Source organism: Pseudochaenichthys georgianus, chromosome 13 (assembly GCF_902827115.2).
Source record: "Pseudochaenichthys georgianus chromosome 13, fPseGeo1.2, whole genome shotgun sequence".
In the NCBI taxonomy this organism is placed as follows: Eukaryota; Metazoa; Chordata; class Actinopteri; order Perciformes; family Channichthyidae; genus Pseudochaenichthys; species Pseudochaenichthys georgianus.
In genome coordinates, this window is record NC_047515.1 from 12306089 (window position 1) to 12326324 (window position 20236).

General features: G+C 40.0%; 1 protein-coding gene across 1 annotated transcript in view; it reads right to left on the reverse strand.

The window, feature by feature from the left end:
- Positions 1 to 20236, reverse strand: part of LOC117457287 (transmembrane protein 87A) — a 32930-nt gene continuing 12694 nt past the window's right edge. The window contains exons 10-20 of the mRNA XM_071205333.1: positions 19266 to 19365; positions 17543 to 17636; positions 17387 to 17466; positions 12275 to 12381; positions 12125 to 12183; positions 10764 to 10867; positions 10605 to 10678; positions 10288 to 10352; positions 5721 to 5773; positions 5591 to 5621; positions 1 to 699 (exon numbers count right to left, since the gene is read on the reverse strand). Coding sequence (XP_071061434.1) covers positions 658 to 699; positions 5591 to 5621; positions 5721 to 5773; positions 10288 to 10352; positions 10605 to 10678; positions 10764 to 10867; positions 12125 to 12183; positions 12275 to 12381; positions 17387 to 17466; positions 17543 to 17636; positions 19266 to 19365 — 809 coding nt within the window. The 3' untranslated portion in view covers positions 1 to 657. The remainder of the gene's footprint in view (positions 700 to 5590; positions 5622 to 5720; positions 5774 to 10287; positions 10353 to 10604; positions 10679 to 10763; positions 10868 to 12124; positions 12184 to 12274; positions 12382 to 17386; positions 17467 to 17542; positions 17637 to 19265; positions 19366 to 20236) is intronic.

Consider the following 20236-nt stretch of genomic DNA (forward strand, 5'->3'; position numbering starts at 1 on the left):
TTCAGTTTCATACGTAGTCTTTATAAAATAATCTCAACATGAACAGTTTATTGGTTCAAATTGCACTGGAACCACAGCTGAAACCAAAACCAAATGACGACAAACCTCACAGCTCCAATAAGTAAGAATGTGAAAACGATGTGTATATGCATTTACATACAGTTAATTAGTTTATTTCAGATCTGAAAAACACAGGTAAGGACTCAAGAGAACCACTGGGGGCGCTCATGTTGTGTCAACAGTGAAAACACAAATGTCCGATGACTATATTGAAAAAGATAACATTTCCACAAATGCAAACAAGCTGCTCTCTAGCAGAACACGATTAGCATCAAATGTGTCTAAATAAACTTTAGATATTTATATATAAAATACAAATACAAATAATCTGTGTGCTGCCCTGATCAATTTAACTCCCAGTCTATGTACAGTCAAGGCTTACAAAGCTCATAAAGTCAGGGTTAGATCACATTCAGACACACCGTCTCACAAAGCAAACACTCGCTGCCTGCGTTCCCTTTTTCTCCCATCGATTCCCTTTAATGAGCCACCTTTCCCTTTAAATCCATCCTATATACAACATTTATCTGTATCATGTATCTGTCTGTCTACCAGACTGGTGTGTTTTTCCCCCCCGCTCATCTCTCGTCTTCCGCTTTACTCCATCTTGGACATCTCGTATTTAGTCATTATTGTTTCCTGTAACAGAAAACATAACACAATAATAAATACCGTTTTACAACTGCATGAGAAACTTTGATCCTGATACTAATAATTGAAACTTCAAAAGAGCTACACACGAGGGTAGGGTGAAAAGCTATACATCATAGGATTTAAATATGGTGATACCAGCACACATTGGAAGACATTTAGTCAGTACACAAAAAAGTGACCGGAAAAGTCTTGTCAAGAAAAAAAGGAAAAGGCGTGCTAGAGCGAGAAACCTTGACCCAAATTCTCACCTCTTCACAGCAGACCAATCACAGCCTCAAGAGCGCACCAACGTCTGATTGGCGGTTTTTAAAAGTTACGGCATATCCAAAGACGGAGGCAGGTAAAGCAATTTCCCTTTATTTACCTCCTAATCGTGATGAATAACATAATCTGTTACTGTAGGAATAATATGTCATAAGAACACCTCTTAAATAATAAGCATTACATAGTATGCCATAAGGACACAGCACATCACCACAACGGAGCTGCCATCAATGGAGGATCTTTACTCCCAGCGGCTCAGGAAGAAAGCCCTCAGGATTATCAAAGACCCCCATCACCCCAACCACAAACTGTTCTGTCTGCTGCCGTCTGGCAGGCGGTACCGCAGCATCCGGACTAAAACCACCAGACTCAGGGAGAGTTTCATCCCACAGGCCAGAACACTATTAAACACCTGAACTTTTGAAACAACATCCATAACATTCATCTGGCTGCAACTTAGAAATTAGTTATCTAATATATCATATTCCAATCACTTGTATATAGACTCTTATTGCACTATTTTATTTTTTGTATTTACTTGCACTATTTCTTCTGTTTTATTGTGTTACACTGTTGGAGGAGCCTGTGACCTAGGATTTTCATCGTCATAACTACACTGTAGCTATGTACGTATGACTAATAAAAGCCTTGTACCTTGGATAGTAGGAAGTTAATGCAATTATTTTCCTAATCTAATCTTAACCCTTGTGTTGTGTTCGAAAGCCGTTACCGTTCATGGTGTTCGCGGGTACATTTTGACCCATGATTTATTTCAGTCCAAAACACACAAGAAAAATGACTATCATCCAATATTGTTTTAACTACATCATAACTAACTTATTATCATTCATAACCGTACAATCCTGTTTAATTGTATGGCCCCAAAACTCATCACACCACATATTGCACACGTTCATGTGTGTGTTCAGTTTCAAGTGTTAGTGTACATATTCTTTGTGAAAGGTCGAGTTCCCGTGGGGGGAGGGGGCAGAGGGAGGGGAGACCAGGTGCATGTTGCGAAAAAGTATTGTTACAGTGTATGAAGGGGGTGGGGGAGGGGTGTCTAAAGTCAAAGATTAATCTTGATTAGGCCAAATTTGACCCAGAGTGACCGACAACAATTCTGCTGGGTCTTCCCAGACCCGAACAGCAAATGAAACTTTATTTTTTAGAGACCTTCAGACTTGGCTAAAATGGTCAAAATCAGTTTTGTAGTGTTTAGCTGTTGTGGAGGACATCATGAAACCTTGTTCCGAGATAAGTACACTGGTACACGTTTTATTTACTTAGCAGAAGCAATCCCATCATTTTTAAACTAATACAAATGTTTTTAATCAATATGGGGAATCAAGTCCTTGGTTTATTTAGTGTGTAGCCATTTAATAGTAGGATCCTGACCCAAAGCACAATAATTACAGCTCACAGATCTAAGGAAGTCATATTTAAACCAGAGCCAAAGCTTTCTCTGTTCCCTGCTTCATGTCTTACAACAGGAACCCAATAAAATGTAATTCCATAGAGCAAGTACTTAATATGGATTTGAAAATCTGTCAGTGTTCATACAGAAGCTTACATAAGAAATTGATTCTGCTTGAGAGGCACTTTGTTGATTGATGGATCACTTTAAAAGGTTCAGCTCGGAGATGAAAGAGTAAATAATTTGGAGATGGTTCAGAGAGATTGTGACGGAACATCAAATAATAAAGACAATAACACACACACAGGCATGTTGCAATCACATTGTTCTGCTCGCCATGACAACAGGGAGAAGGATAACAACAGTGTGATGTAACCGTAGCAACAACTGCTCTGCCTTGATGGTATGCCACCCCCTGCTGCTGACAATAAGAACTACAAATATGATAAACAAGTGTGTGTGTGTGTGTGTGTGTGTGTGTGTGTGTGTGTGTGTGTGTGTGTATCAATCTTGTGCAGATTTTCAACATGTATTTTGTAAAACATGAAATGATTAAAAATGTATTGTAGAAAACAACATGATTTTATATATATATATATATATACTTCTTTTTTTTCATCCCTTCTGGTGACATGTTTTAAAAATCATTTAAACTTTGTACTTGGCATAATATTTGTGCAAGAGCTGAAGATGCTTTCCTCAAATTCTTAATATTGATCTGAGCATGACATTAAACTAGATGGGAAATGCTTTTACCATGGAGGATAAATGAAGGACATTCTGTAAGATATAACCAGCATAGCCTACAGGTAATACTTGCTATACTTGACATGTACATTTCGGTTTTGCTGTTATAGCACCTCCTAGAGGCAATTGGCTTGATTGCAGCATATGCATGCTATTTTTGGCTGTTTGTGTTTTCATTGGCCAGTAGAGGTCACATCACATAGTCACATGACTGAGTTGAAAGGTCAGCGGCCATGTTTTTCTCACAGACAAGCTAGAGAGTGGGGGTGTTTCCAAGCCCCCAGGAAGTGCGCCGGACGCAGATGAAAATATTCGTGCTGGCCAAACGGCGGTACTACACTTCCGTTTGGTTGCCAGGCCCAGAAACACTTTTTCCCATTGACTTACATGGAGAAAGAATGGTCTGTAAATCGTTGGATCATTTTTTTAAAACTAAATAAACAACCCAGTATGAACACTTGTATAGCCCTTATTAAAAACATTCGTTCCTCAAGTTGTAAAAATGTGCTAATAACGTTATTCTGAGAGTTATTTCCCTCTGCATTATGAACGCGCATCTAACCCACGGGACCGCGCCGCCCGGCACGTTCATGTTACGTGTTCAGCACTACATGCGTTTCTCTTTACCCATGGATGCACAATAACAACGGACCCATATCGCCTTACTGCCAGCCCACGGAGCTGTAATAATGGATATATTGCACATGTTTGCTGTAATTCATAATTTGTAAAATATTATACTACATGGGCTGTATGATTAAATCTTGTACCGTAAATGTTGTATTAAATAAAGTTAATATTACCGACGTTAGATTAACGTCCCTGTAGCTTATTATTGCACTAAGAAGCTTATTGCACTGTGTGTATATATAAATATAGCAGTTAGCTAACTGCTAACTACCGCCTGGTTAATATCAAATCCATCACAATAACAACCCATTACCATGCTGTCATGAACGCACGGTGCTGTTACGTGTACGCAAATTGACGTGCTTGATGTGAATGAGCATTTTGGTTAAAGTTGCGCATGCGCTATGAGCGCACATACGGGTACTTCTCAGGCATGCCGGGTAATCTGTGACGTTTCACTCTCTCAAAAGTTGGGCCATTTTATCATCATGCGCTAATGAGCAACTCTCATAGGAATGAATGAGGCCCCGCCTCCCACGCTGTATCCAGTTCTTATTATACATCCATGGGTGTTTCTCAATGTCGAGTACGCTTGCTTGGTAGCACATGTCTTCTGAGCGTCTTGCTTCAGAAGCTAGGCAAGAATACTTCCTGGCATTCGGAAAACGAAGAGTGGAACAGGCTAGCAAGTGTGCAGGTGTGCGTCATATGAGAGGCCCCGCCTTACATTTTCCGCCACAGATTTGGGGAAATTGGTCCGTGCGCAAAGCATTGTGGGGATTTTAAGTAAATAGTGGCTCTGGAGCAGCTTTACTCGAGATTGAGAAACACCCACAGTCACTACCCGATCTGCATCCCTGCCCTATCTGCAGTGCGCATGTGCGAGATGGCCCGCCATATTGGACAACTCCGTACGGCAACCCAACTAGGACACTTGACACAGTTTTTATTGGGTTCTTTTATTTGGGGTTAAGTACATTGTCAGAATAAGTGAAAAATGGATTTAACTTCTGTTAGACAGCTATCATACTGAATACATATTTACTGTGAATGTATGCAAACATTTATGGCATATAGCTGTCTAACAGAAGTTAAATACATTTCTCACGTATTCTGACAATGTACTTAACCCCAAATAAAAGAACCCAATAAAAAGAGTTGTTAAATAATAGTGAAGTCACGTTGTAATAACAATAACTCATCTCTCTCGGTTTTTTGAGTTTTCTTTTTGTGCTTTGCCAAAAGCCACTGTGTCAAGTGTCCTAGTTGGGTTGTCGTACGGAGTTGTCCAATATGGCGGACCATCTCGCACATGCGCACTGCAGATAGGGCAGGGATGCAGATCGGGTAGTGACAGAGAGCCACATGTTATACCTCCTCTTACATCCGGCTCCATCTGCTCATGTAGACCTTGGAGAGGCATTGTTATGATTTATCTATGTTTATAGATTTCATTTATGTTTATATTTTGTAACATGTCATTGTATTGATTGCAATGCTTTGTACTTTTTACTTTCATTTTCACAAGATTACTACAATAAAATGTTTAACTATCTGGCGATGTGTACATCATTGCTACGTGCCCAGGCAGAATAATACTGTTGACAACTTATCTAAACGTTCTTAATCAAAGTTTACAGTTACCTGCTTACTAGTCAGTAAATGCACCATACTGACATTACTTCTTCTGTTTTTGGTTGCTGTATATTTTTAAACGACTTCAACTTTGAAACAGGATCTATAAAGTTGATTTTGAATCTCATTTCCTTTTCTGTGTGTGATTCATCATAGTTTAGTAATGATGTGTAAAAGCCTTACCTCATCAGAGTCCAGCAGGGCGGGTAATGCACTGTGAGAAGGAAGGAAAAGCATAACATTTAAGAAACATTCATTTATGATGCATAATTATCATAGCCAAGATACTGATGTCGCGCTGATGAAGACTTACACATCTGCCAAAGATGTCGGGATGTTCTCTTCGACCCATTTCAGATCCTCATCCTGGAAAAACAACAAAGTGGTGTTAAGCTGATTTAATGTAAAAAAGATGATATTGCATGTGGCACCAACAGTTGTTTTAGGGCTTTGTTTCACTCTGGATGAAGCAGAGTGCTGAATATCGGAATGGAGGTAGCATGACTGCAACATGCTGAATGGTTGTTATAGTCAGAATTACCTTAACCTCTTTCATTTAATTATCTTTTAAAATTTAAATAAACGGTATAAACTTAAAATAGTTAATACAATAATCTAATTTATCTTTATTTTCAAAAATGTGTCCTGTCAGAGAAATTGTTTCTTTCCATCTTGGACAAATATAAACACAAATAATGTCAATCCAAACCACTAGCCCTAGTGTTGAGAATCTGAAATAAATACCCATTAAGATACATTTCATTAACTACATCTCGTTCTTTTGTCCATGCGACCCACCCTCGAGAATCTCAATTGATGGTCACATGGGCCAAAAGCACAGGAAAAACATGTGTGAACGGTATCACAATATGACGCCGTATTACAGTTATCATAACATTTACTTCTTTGTATTGTACTGGGGGGTGTACTACGAAGCAGGATTTTCGCTTAGCCAGCTAACTTCAGGGAAAACTCGGGGTTTCCGGTCCTACGAAGCTGGTTCTCTTTTTAGCGAGCAAGATCTCCATGGTAACTTATGCTGTGCGGCTAACCTGCCCCGGAGCAGGTTAGGTTGCAGGCTAAGAGCTCAACTCAGTGAAAGCACCGCCTGCTGACCAATCAGAGCTCAGTGTGCGGAGTTTAAAGCGATCAAGTCATATTACAGGAGAAAGGAAATACAGAAAAACTGCCGTTGCAGGAAAGACGGCCGGCAAACATCACCGACTGTGTGAACGTGAACATTAATAGAATATCACCTCCATCTTCAGAGCAATCTGACTATTATAACATTAGCGTTAAGAAAGCACTTAAATATCTGCCACAACATAAGTAACCGGATCAGAGTAACATTAAGTACAGTCCGCGGCATATCACTTCATAATGTATCATATATTTTCTTATCTGAGTCAGCTGAGCCGTATCTGGCCGTGCAACACTCACAGTGTCACATACTGGATGCAGAAGTATTATTTTAAGCAACACATTAAGTTGACGAAACACTCTAGACAAATATAATGAAAGTCAGATCGTGTTTTAGACGGGCAGTGATATCATAAACCTGTTAATGTACGCATTCAAACACTTGTTCTGTTACCAGCTGTATTCACCTTGCAGGTGCAGCTCTGTGGCTTTGATCCTGGATCAAGTGTTTAAGTCATGGATGTTTAAAGTTTAACTTCTTCATATGTCTAATATTATAGTTGACTTTTCATTCAGGAAGTATGACGCTGCGCTGTCAGTACGCTTCTCCATGTTTGTGATTGGTCGAATGCTCCAGATACCACCCCTTTCATGTGAACGCGCACCTAACTAGATAGGACACGACTGGCTTGAGCGATCCACTTGTTAACCAGCGTCGTAGTACAGTTTAGCGAGAGCGCGTATGTTTTGGATTAGGCCAACCGGCTAACTCAAACATATCCAGGTTAGGTTGAACCAGCTTCGTAGTACAGGCCTCTGTTCTCCATCCCTCACCGAGAAATAACATTTCGAGGGGTGAGAACCAGAGGGGCGTAAGTGACATTTGACTAACTTTACAGGAGAGCCAAAACAAAAAACGACCATACTTTGTTTATTAAATTCAATCTTTAATATGAAAACTTCATAAACATGTGGATGACAATATACTTAATGAACAATATTTTGATTTTCATTGAAAAAAATATTCTTCTATCTTTTTTTTTATTCGGAAGAAAGTCACATGCGCCTTTTTGGAACTAAGATTTTATCTCATATGAACTAAGAAAAAGGGCGTATCTGATAAAAATAGGAAAAAGGCTTTACATTTATGAGTTCAAAAGTAACAGTAATCAATTGTTATAATAACAATATTATATGAAAATATCCTTATATCATATTAGTTCATTGAATGTAATTATTAAAAAAAAAAAAACATTAATAACCATTTTGCCAAATAGTGAATTGTTTAGCCATTTCCCCAAATAACCGATTGAAAATAGGCTACAGAGTCCATTGTGATCATATAACATATCAATATCACATTAGTTCACTGAATAACAATAGATTACATTAAACCTGGCCTAATAACTGTTTGGCAAATCAAAAACGACTTTAGAACATTGGAATGTCAAATAGCACATTTCATGCAGATCATGTAAGTTTCAGATAGATTTGAAAGGACATACTAGCCTACTCTGCCTGATTGACTTGCAAAGACTAGTAGAAGTCCACATAAGAGTGAGGGATACTCCCATTTGTGTGAGTACGTCTTTCTTTTTCACAGCAGTGGTCCCAGGTGGACCTGTATGCATCTTCTTTGGTTCAATTGCATGAGCACCTCTGGTCTCCTGCTTTCCAACTTGCAGCTTGGTCGGACAGCTCATATTTGAACTGAGTCCTTTTCGGATCCTCTTTTGTGTAGCGCAGCCATTTCATTTTCTGCCAACAAACTGTTTGTCCCTCTGTGTCTTTGGTTCTGTTTCGAAACGTGTGTTGTAGGGCTGTGCAATTAATCGTATTTTTATCTCGATTACGATTTTGGCTTGCAACGAGGTCCACAGTTTCCCCGCAGCGAGCCCTCCTGTTGACAGTTCACGAGCGTTCCCCCTCGACTTCATCCACCACATCACAGTCATCAATTAAGGACGCGCTTTACAGTGCAACGGCCTACTCAAGCAGCTCGCAAGGACACAAAGATATAACACATGCCATCACATTCCACATAGCTAAATACAAGCCCAGTTAGCACGGTTAGCAACCAGGGGTTTAAGCAACTGGCTAACACTATGGACAAGCGTTACGCGATGCCATCTCACATCATTTCACCAGATCTGCACTGCCTGCAGTGGGGAAGTTAAAAAAGATGTGGCTTCAGCTAAATACTTTGCAGTTGAGTTATACTTAAAGTTCAGGGTAATCAACTGTTAAAAAGATACTGTTCAAATTATTATTTTTTTTTTTTTTAAGTTCAATAAATGGATGTTTCAAGTCAATAAATAATCATATTTAATAATAGTTATATCAATATTGACCAAAATAATCGTGATTTGTTTTGCCATAATCGAGCAGCCCTAGTGTGTTGTGAGAAGGACTTGACATCCAGAAAGTCGCTGTGCCCAAGCTCAATCACCTTCTATGGCCTGTTCCTCCTTGCCATCCTCACAAGAGTGAGGATGGCACTCCGAACTATACACAGGCCCTTTTTTTCTGTCGGTCTCAATGGCTGCATGAACACGGTCACATTCCATCTTGCTGTGTCCAGACTCCATGAATGTATGGTCAATAATGGAGATGGGCAAGGTGTTGACTGCATGGAGACACATGGCACTAAAACCAGCATTCCTGTTCTGCCCCACATGTGTCAGAGTACAGCACCACATGCTCAGTACCTGAAAGAGTTGACAGATACTGGAACATGCATGTGCTGATCTCTGATGAGTTGAATTCTCTGTTGAAGATGGATCTGTAGAAACTAAGTTTCCTTTGTCACTCAGCATTGACTTTGAATCCTGGATTATTTCATTCTCTTCATCAAGCTCTTCTGCATCTTGAAATAAGCGTAGTACCACTTCTTCAGCAGTGAAAAGCTTTCCTCTCATGGTTGACCTAGCTTGCTTACATATGGTGTCAGCCATTTTGACTCAAGTGCTATCCAAAGGCTTAACCCATAATACATTTCTCAGGGTCAAAAGGGCGTAAGTGCACTTACGTCCTTTTGGCCCCAAATAGTTCAGTGTGTTCTGTGTTAGGTCTTTTGGTTTTTGATGAATAACTCTGGATTGGTTTAGAATTCACATGCACCCTTTTGGCAGTAGAAAGAGCTCATCGAGAGCTTTCATTTGATATATATAACTCATTTTGGACCAAAATGTCTGGTTCTCACCCCTCGATTTGCAATGTGGAATATCCCAAAAACAAACCAGGGATTATCAAGATTGCAAAAAAAAGGAGCTGCAAAGTGTAAACCAAAAGATAAACTGTGAGGGGGGGGCTGACCTTCGTGTGTGAGTTGTACAGACAAAAAACGTAGTTCAAGGGTCATTGTAATTGGTGATAATGATAACTATGTTATACTGTGAAACTGGGATATTTCCTGAGGTGGTTGTGCTGGCATGAAAAATCTCTTACTGTTACAACCCTCCAACATGTCTGAGTGCACAGTAGTGTTAGATACAGAACAGCGTGGATGTCTGTGGTATTTTCAAGGAATATATATCTGTCCTTTAAGTGAAACTACCAAATGATCCCAATATCACTCGGGGAACCTTCCATCTCAGCTCCTGCACATGTACAACACTGTAGAGAAAAAATACTTACAATTGAGGCAAACTGTTGTTAAACTGGAACTACTACTAACATCAAATTAGTTTGGAAATAGAGAATTTAAAAAAAATGGCAGCTGCTGTTTATGTTTTACTCACCACTTTGGGTTTGGCTTTGGGTGTTCCGTTGGTCTCGTTTTTTATGCCCCTCAATTTCATCCCTTCTGGAGACACAGGAATTAAAACAGAGATACAAAAATATGTAAGTCAGGAAGTAATTAACTAAGAGGTATAACTTTCTATGATGCATATTTCAGTAAAAGCGGATCATGTATTGGTTTGGCCGCATTAAGTTTAATTTGGCATTTAAATCAACTAATGTGGTAGAGGCAAAAGAAAAACGCAGGAAGGGAAGAAAGGAGGCAACAGGATAGAGAAAAGAGGAAGCAAGGGAGTAAAGGACGAATATTTGTTACCGAAAGCCTCGTTCGCCATGGGCTCCTGCTCCTCTTCCTCACTCTCTTCATCGAACAGAGGACTATAGGCGTACCTGATACACAGAGGAAAAAAGGAAGTGGATTATCTTTACCATTAAAAAGAGAAACAAATAAAAACATTCTTGACATCCTTCTTACCTCTGGTTATTGGCTGATGGTCGCCATAGGAACATGATGACCAATAGGATGATGGAGAACAAGAAGGGCCAGAACGCGTCTTCTATCCACAGCTCCCTCCAGTCCTGCAGGCACAAAGAGAGAGATCAGAATGAAAGCACTTCAAAAATCTTCGTTTTCAGGAACAACAAATATTTCTCTGCTCTTGATCTGTGTATCAATGCTGAAATATCCTGATTATGGCGGACAAATGCACATTTTAAGTGATTCCAGTGTTTTAAGTTGATTCAAATACACTTGACTTACTAATACACTAAACCTACTAATGATAAATCGCAAAATGACCCGAATACCTCGAGGATAACGTTAATACACTTCTATTTCTTTCCAGGGAATACGTTTGGAGGCGATGAGATTGGGATAATTAGCACCATCTATCATCCAAATACTGTTAAAATATGCCAGTAGCTAATAGATTGGAAGTAAGATTTTTCTCCACCAACCAAGTTAATTCTGCATCTTTGGTGAAGTGCCACTGTTTTGTTTTTTATAAACATGTTGTGTTTTTAATAACCCTGTCAGCATAGATGCAAAAGTTCTAGTCAATATATCAAAACCATTTTTCATTAAAAAAACCAGGCTCATAGTAACTAAAGTCTGAATCTTTAACAGCTCAAAGCACATCCCAAGAGGGGCATTAGAACATAATATTTTCTAGACCGGAAACAAGAGGCCACCTCTGGTTTTAAAGGGGATGACTATGCATTAGCCTCCATGGCGATAGAACAGGACTTGTTATTGGAACTGAAACACTAAGATAATCTGTACAACAGACTGATTGAACTCTTCTTTAGGAAAGAAACGAGGATGAATTTTGTGTACAAATAATCAAACGTATTGGTGAGTATCGGCTATAATGACTTTTATTTACATTTTTTATATTTTCTTGTCATTTTATTAAGTAAATATTGATGCAGTTCTGCTAGAGATGATGTGTGTGGCGCAGCTGTGGCTGCAGCGAAAGGAGACTTGTTGAATTTTCTTTAGTAACAGCTTTCATTCTTGCTACATTAGATACGCGTTTCTGTACAGTATTAATTATTATTACTGAAGGCCTAGGTGTGAAATGCATGGCCCGCAACAGCTTTTGATATAAGGCATATAGCCATTGATCTTGACTCAAGCAGCTGCAAGGGATATCTAGAGACTTTTTTTGTTGTTGTATATTAATGTTAATTTAACTTAATTAATTTAAGTGAAATTCATGGATTATACAAATGCAACAAGATTTTATGGGCAGGTTTAACACTGAAAATTCCTGCTTTTTTTTTTTTTTTTTTTTTTTAAAGGTCACAGTTTATAGTAAAGCTTTAAGTACTCACAGAATGACAAGTATCACTCTTCAAAGTTTTGAAGGCCCAAATGGTGAAGATGACAGATGCTGTAAAAAACACACAAACACACAAGCTTCAGATACACAACGTCTGTTTTCAGCAGGTGTTAAAGACCACTTTAAAGAGTATGTTCCGTACCGATGACGGCGAAGATGAGCGTGTTGGTGAAGTGTCTGTAGAGCGACAGCTTCACCGTGTTCCTCCTCAGCTTCAGCAGCTTCATCGTTTGGGCCAGACTCACGAAGATGTGAACACACAGTCAAGGAACAACAATCAAACAAACAAGGTGCAGCTAGTCTCAAGTACGTTGTATTCTGCAGGGTAGCTGGTGAATTTACTCCAGGTGGAACTAAAGTCTGATTCAACACTTGATTATATTTGGACAACGCCTTCTTCTGGATAGTAGTGCCGCTGCTTTCAGAGAGAAACCAGACGGTTGTTCTTCGGTCAAAAGGAAGAAGTTTATAAAGTTTATAAAGTTCACGTCAACTTTCTGAGACTTTAGAGTCAGAGAGGACAAGTTTAACTGGACGATAAATCAAGAAACATTAAGGAGTTTATTTTATATATGATGTGGCTACCTCCCCTGCTATTCTACCTGGTCGGCTACCTGGTGCTGGGGATCGCGCTGAACACCCACAAGACACACCTGCGCTTGATGTGTGGCCTACCCCAGGCACCATGGCTTCCCCGGATTTAGGAAGAGTTGTTGCCATGATGACAACCCCGCTGCTCGCGGAGGACCTTCTCTCATGGACGTCTCATCTACCCGGGGTTCTGCCGCGAGGACTACGCTGTCTATGGGCCCAGGGAAATGGGAGACTTTCCCCCTATGCAGCACGCACTTGCGACGGCAAGCCGACCAGCCCAGCGAGGAGGACCTGGCTTCTAATTCTCCTACTCCTGATGTCGGGTAACGTGAAACCGAATCCAGGCCCAGAACTGTCTCAGCTGCAAACACCAGAGGAGTTTAGAACGAAAGACGGATTACGTCTTTTTCACCTTAATGTTCGCAGCATGATTAATAAAATGGACTCCATCAGAATATGGGCCGATTCGACTGACTCTGATATCATTGTCCTTTCTGAGACGTGGCTCAAAAAGTCGATTACAAATGATATGATAAATATAAAAGATTACAATGTCTTTAGAACAGACCGTGTGGGAAAAGGGGGCGGGGTTGCGATTTATGTTAAAAACCATTTAGACTGCACCTGCATCGAATCCCTAACAAAACCAAAATGCTTTGAACTCTCTGTAATTAAACTATTGCTCCCAAGTGGTTCAGACATTATAGTGATCGGATGCTACCGCCCGCCCGCTGCCTCAAGCGAAGCCACGAATATACTCTCCAATCTTCTCCATAACTGGACTAAATCCGAGATGGTTTTACTCGGAGACCTAAACTGGGACTGGCAAACGGATTTACAAAACTCTTTCAAGGACACTTGTGACTCTCTCTGTTTGGTGCAACTAGTTAACCAAAAAGATTTAGAGAAGTCCACTTTGATTGATGTTATTCTTACAAACGCACCTCAGCGTTTCTCCGCAGTAGGCACGTTTTGTAATGATATAAGCGACCACTGCGCAATTGCTTGTGTGAGAACCTGTAAGATCCCTAAAGGAAAGCCACGTTTCATTCACAAGAGGCGATTCAAACATTTCGATGAGCAGGCGTTTCTACATGATGTTTTTAATAGTGATTTACACATTGTTTCACTTATGACCGATGTTGAGTTAGCATGGAATTATTTTAAATCCACCTTCTTGGCTATATGTGACAAGCATGCTCCTTTTAGGACATCTAGGATAAGCGGTAAAGACAACCCCTGGTTTAATGATTCTATATCCTCTCTCATTCGACAGAGAGACACTGCCTGGGCTAAAGCAAAGAAATCGAATATTCCATTAGATTGGAATCTGTATAGGACATTAAGAAACAAATACACTAAGCTGATTAAAAACTCTAAATGTACCTACTATCTTAATGCAATACATGACAATTTGAATAACCCTGCAAAGTTTTGGAAACTTGTTAAATCCTCCTCAGGTTCTATCACTCCAAACAGCCTTCCTGATCTCTTAAGGGTAAATCAGAGTGAAATCAAGGGCAAAATGGATATTGCAGACAGCTTTAATAATCATTTTATTTCTGCTGGCTCAATCTTTGATTCTAGCAACTCAGGGATGATCGCTGCAGAAGGAGAGCCAGGTCCTCCGCCACTTGACCCTGATCAACTGTTCACCTTTGCCCCCATCTTGACCTCTCAGGTTCACAAAGCTTTAATGAGCCTAGATGTAAAGAAATCTTCAGGCCCAGACAAGATAGAGCCGTTCTTCTTCAAAGTTGCTGCAGGTCTGATTGCAGAACCCATAACCTCTATTCTGAATCTCAGTCTTTATGCTGGTGAATTACCTAGCTCATGGAAGTCGGCCATGGTTCTCCCCTTGTTAAAGGGCGGAGACCCCTCTGACCTAAATAATTATCGCCCTATTTCCAGACTGTCTGTAATGGCCAAAGTCTTTGAATCTCTTGTAAACGAACAACTGAAAAAGTTTCTAACTGACCATAATATTCTTAGCGAGTCTCAGTCCGGCTTCAGATCAGGCCATAGTACTACTTCAGAGGCTATGCTAGTCTCAAATGACATCATTGAAGCACTAGACAAGAAAAAACACTGTGCAGCATTGTTTGTTGATCTGTCTAAAGCTTTTGATTCTGTGGATCATGCATTGCTACTGCAGAGGCTTGGCTGCATAGGTCTTGGCAAAATGGCTTTGAGCTGGTTTAAAAACTATCTATCTGAAAGAACTCAGTGTGTCTCAGTAGAAGATTATACCTCAGCTGCTCTTACTATAAACAAAGGTGTTCCACAAGGCTCTATTTTGGCCCCTGTCTTATTCTCCATCTTTATAAATGAACTAGGAAATGGGATAAACCCAGCACGGTTTCATTTATACGCCGATGATACAGTTGTTTATACAGTGGCTTCCTCTTTAACTCAGGCTATAGAGCTTCTACAGGATGCTTTTAATACACTGCAACACTCCTTGCTAAGGCTAAGACTGGTCCTTAATGCTAAAAAGACCAAGTACATGACCTTCTCTCGCTCTCGAGCTAATACAGCTGTCCCTCCGATTCTTACACTGGAAGGGACATGCCTTGACAAAGTAGCATCCTACAAATATCTGGGCATATGGATTGATGAAAAGATGGCCTTTGATGTTCATATTGGGAACCTACTGAGAAAACTTAGACCTAAACTGGGCTTTTTCTTTCGTTTAAGGAAATGTTTCCCGTCTGAAGCCAGGAAGAGAATTGTGCAGAGTTCCTTTCTGTCTGTATTAGACTATGGCGATGTGATCTATATGCATGCTTCTTCCTCCCTGCTTAAAAAGCTGGACTCTGCGTACCATACTGCTATACGTTTTGTAACGGGTGCAGGCTCTCGCACCCACCACTGCACTTTGTATCAGTCCTTAGGATGGTCCTCTCTGTACCAAAGAAGACAATCACACATGTTGATTTTTATCCTTAAGTCATTGCTAGGTAAGCTGCCCTTATATATCTCCAGACTTCTGTCATTTTATACTTGCTTTTTTAATACTAGACGAGCAGCAAATGGGATGCTTTTAAATGTTCCTTTGTCTAGAGGCACTTCCTACTGTAAATGCTTTTAAAGGTATGCTACGATTAGCCCTTCATGAAACATGTAACTGTTTTACCTGATGCTATTGCTGATGTGATTATGTTTCTTGCCACTGCACAAATGGCCTTCTGTATTTATATTTGAATTGTATGTTTTTTTTGTTTAATGCCTTTGTTTTATGTTGAAACTTGTTGTGTGCCGTGTTGGTCAGGACTCCCTGGAAGAAGAGATCTTGTATCTCAATGGGACATTCCTGGATAAATAAAGGATAAATTAAAAAAATTAAAATCACCGGTCCAATACACTCTACTGCTGGATTCTGGTTCTAATGTCCTGTTTAAGAATATTGTGTCTACCATTTTCTGACTGATTAAGGACTGCAGAATAACAGACTTGTTAGGTCAAAGAATGTTTTTTTTCAACACATGCACATTGAATGTATAAACTTGTTTCAATACATTTGCAGCATTTTCTAAAGGCTAATAGACTGTCAATTATCAGTAAAATAAAGCCAAATATACAGCTCTGAAAAAAATTAAGAGACCACTGAAGCATTATCAGTTTCTCTGGTTTTACTATTTATAAGTATGTGTTTGAGTAAAATATTTAATTGATATTATAAATTACTGATGGAATGGCTGCCATACATGTAGAGATTGAGATTTAAGACACATTGAGTGGTTTCTTAATTTTTTCCAGAGCTGTATATTCAAATTGTTCATGTTAAAACTTGATATTAGCATTTAGTGTGCCACCATACTAAGAAGTCAAAAAGGACAAATTAAAACGAGAGAGAGGGGGAAAAGTGTAGTTGTATTAAAAGAGGGGAAGGTGCAAGATATCCACCAACAGAGGGCAGAGTCGAGCACAGCCAGGGCAATAGCAGCCAGGAGAACTACATCACCGTTGGCCTACAGGGGAAGAAAAGAATGACAGAGGTGGAAAGGGGAAAAACATTTCAAACAAAAGAGGGAGAGTAGGTGGATAAAGGAGCAGGATGTGGAAAGAAAAGAGGGTGAACGAGAAGACGAGGGAGCTGAGAATAGGCAAAGACACACAAAAAAAGGAAAATGGAGACGCATCACACAAAAAAAAGGTTTGTGTATATAAGTGTTCAACATTTGTTTCTGTTCATGATGGCTGTTGAACAGTAATTATTATAGTTAATGCACAACATTATTTAGGAGGTTATAAAAGTATTCATTTACTTTCTCTCAGCACAACCTCCTTTGATGCCTTTCCATGCCCTTGTTGGGGCTGAATCCAAGGCACAAACGTAGTGCTTACTGTTCACTCGAACACTAAAATAACAGACAATGATTATAGACAGTTATGTAAAAAAAAAGGGTGTTACCCTCTGAACTAAGATCTGAATATTTTAAATGATATCATTTGTTTTATTCATAAATCATAGTTCAATTTATTTACTTATGGTAGAAAATAATTTGTGTCATTTTAAGCTTTTAATAAATAAATAACTGATCATGGAACAACTAAGACAAAATGTTGTGTGTGTGTGTGTGTGTGTGTGTGTGTGTGTGTGTGTGTGTGTGTGTGTGTGTGTGTGTGTGTGTGTGTGTGTGTACACATGTTAAAGGATATCCACCAGACAATACAGGAGTCAGTGAAGGCCATCACTATTTCACACAACAGTGTAGGTCGGATGTTGTCGCCTCGAACCTGGAGAAATACAGGTTACACATGCGAACACACAAAAGCACATGGACACACACACACACACTTTTTTGTGACTTACAGCGTTGACTTTTAGGATCCCCCCAATGATAGAGACGATCAGGTAGAGCATACCGACCGCGACAACTCTGTGGAGCAACGCCCCGAGTCTGGGCCTGGTGATACAAAATACACAATATTAGGTTCAAGTTAATATTATTGCTTTTAACTAGGGCTGTCAGTCGATTAAAATAGTTAATCGCGATTAATCGCAAATTAATCGCACATTTTTTATCTGTTCTAAATGTACCTTAGAGGAATATTTTTCAAGTTTTTAATACTCTTATCAACATGAGTGGACAAATATGCTTTATTCTAATGTTTATTATCATTTGAACAATGACAAATATTCTCATGAAAATTAAACACAACAACCTCTGAACATTACAAATATTCGCCTCAATTCAACCTGGAACCTCTCTCATACAATACAAATGGTGTGTGCGTGCGTGCGCGTGTGTGTGTTGGATCTATGTGCAACTCAAGGCATATGCTCGAACGGGAGCTGCCTGGACGCTGCGATCATGTTGCTGCAATCATGAGTGTGCTGACTTCTCCTACAATGTCCCGCTGTCTGACTTCCTGCATAAAGTCAAGTGCTCGGTGCAGTTGTGTGGATAGAGCGCTCCTCTGTTTTCATTTAAACAGCTCCTTATATCCGTTAGCGCAGCTAGCTAGCACCCGATGCTAACAACAACAATGCACGTACGGTCTCTCTCTTGCTCACTCGCGCCACACAAACACACACCCTCCCGGTCCTCCCGATGGCCAGTCGGTGCCTGCCGGTGAGCGTGGAAGTGTGGTCTGCCACAAGCGGACAGCAGGAGTGGGGCTGTCAGCATCAGCTTGTAGATGGTATTTTAAACTCGATGCGCTCTGAAATTACGGGGCGGCCGAGGAAAAAAAATACACATGCGTTAATCGCGTTAAAATAATTAGTGGCGTTAATTTTTTTTTGCGTTAACGCGTTATTAACGCGTTAACTTGACAGCCCTACTTTTAACTAACCTAATACAGTTATGTGAAATTCATTGACATAATACATTCGATTAAAGTAATGTTTCTGTGTTTTCAGTGTGCCATTTGTGCCCGAGAAAATAATGTAGTATTTTTGTTTATTCAACATGAAGCATCCCCTGCCACGTTGCAATATATCAGTGCTTCTCAAAGTGTGGTCCGCGGACCACTGGTGGTCCGTGAGCGCCCCCTAGTGGTCCGTGAGTATATTGGTAACATTTCACATTTGAAATAAATAAATACATTTCAGTTTTCCGCACTCTCGCGGGAATATCTCCGCAATGGAGCGAGGTTAAGTTTCACTTTCGATTGCATGATATAGCCCAGCGCAACACCTCCATTACACATGTTGCCACGTGTTTGTACCATTTTCAGGCGAATTGTAATCTGTTCTAGAAAAATGATGTGTTTTTTGATATTCGTGGAGTTAGGTGGTCCGCGAGTGTTTTTTTATTGGTTAAGTGGTTCTTGGAATGAAAAAGTTTGAGAAACACTGCAATATATGGATAACCTGACCCAGATTAATAATTGATTATTAATCTGGGGGGATGTCTCCTTAACTGCCATGTTTAACGTCCGTTAAAATTTGGATGGATTTGGCTCATCGTCATTTTGGACTACTACTTGAGTGACACCCATTTTTGAAACTATGTATTCATAGTTCCCTTCATAGCTATCATTTTAAGTGTAGACATTACTTTAGGTGAAATGAAACTCCTTCAGCTTACTTGACGATGCCATATCCCAGACTGGCGATGATCACCAGAATTCTGGCCAGAGTCCTCTTCACGGCAGAGAGCACCACAGCAAACACCACCGCCCCCTGGACTGCAGGAGGACATATCACAACGTGTTAACAATCCAAGCCCTGCGTAACAAATGTTCACTTCAATCACTCCAATGAAACGCTTAATATCTTCTGAAACGTTGACTTTAAATTAGGGCTGTCAAACGATTAACATTTTAATCGGATTAATCACAGCTTAAAAATGAATTAATCATGATTAATCACCATTCGAACTATGTCCAAAATATGCCATTTATTTATGTATATTGTTGTGGGAATGGAAAGATAAATGAAAGAAGGCGGATATATCCATTTAACATACAGTATGTATGTTTATTATAAAAATGTTCTGCGTGTCAAAATGAAAGACAACCCACACACCTATCAATCATCAAACCGTGGGGTCTTAATTCATTACGTGTTGATTTCTATCAACGGGGGAGTACTTCAGGAAAGTCGACAGGGGGCGCTAGTGGAGTACTTCGTGACCACAGAGTGTGAACGTTGTGATCAGCTGTTTTAGCGCAGTTCTCCAGTGAAGGGGGGGAGTCTCCCTCCGCAGCCGGTTGGCGTAGTTTTGGCACAGTTCCGTTGTACAGACCGATGTTAACAGCAGCCCTGTCTGTGCACACGGAGACCGACTCTGTCGTCTGGTGATCTAACCGCCTTCTGGAAAAGCTTCACAAGTACGTCGGTACGCAAATGCGCTTTGTGACACAAGTGACGGTACGCATTTCAGATGACGCACATAACCTGCGTACCAGTTATGTGCACCCCTGTACCAGAGCCATATTATTACTATTATATGGCTCTGCCCTGTACTACAGCAAAAGTATTCTCCGTCGGGACTTCCTGCAACAACATCACGCCGTTATCAAAGATGTTCTATTGAGAAGACGATCACTTCGTGAC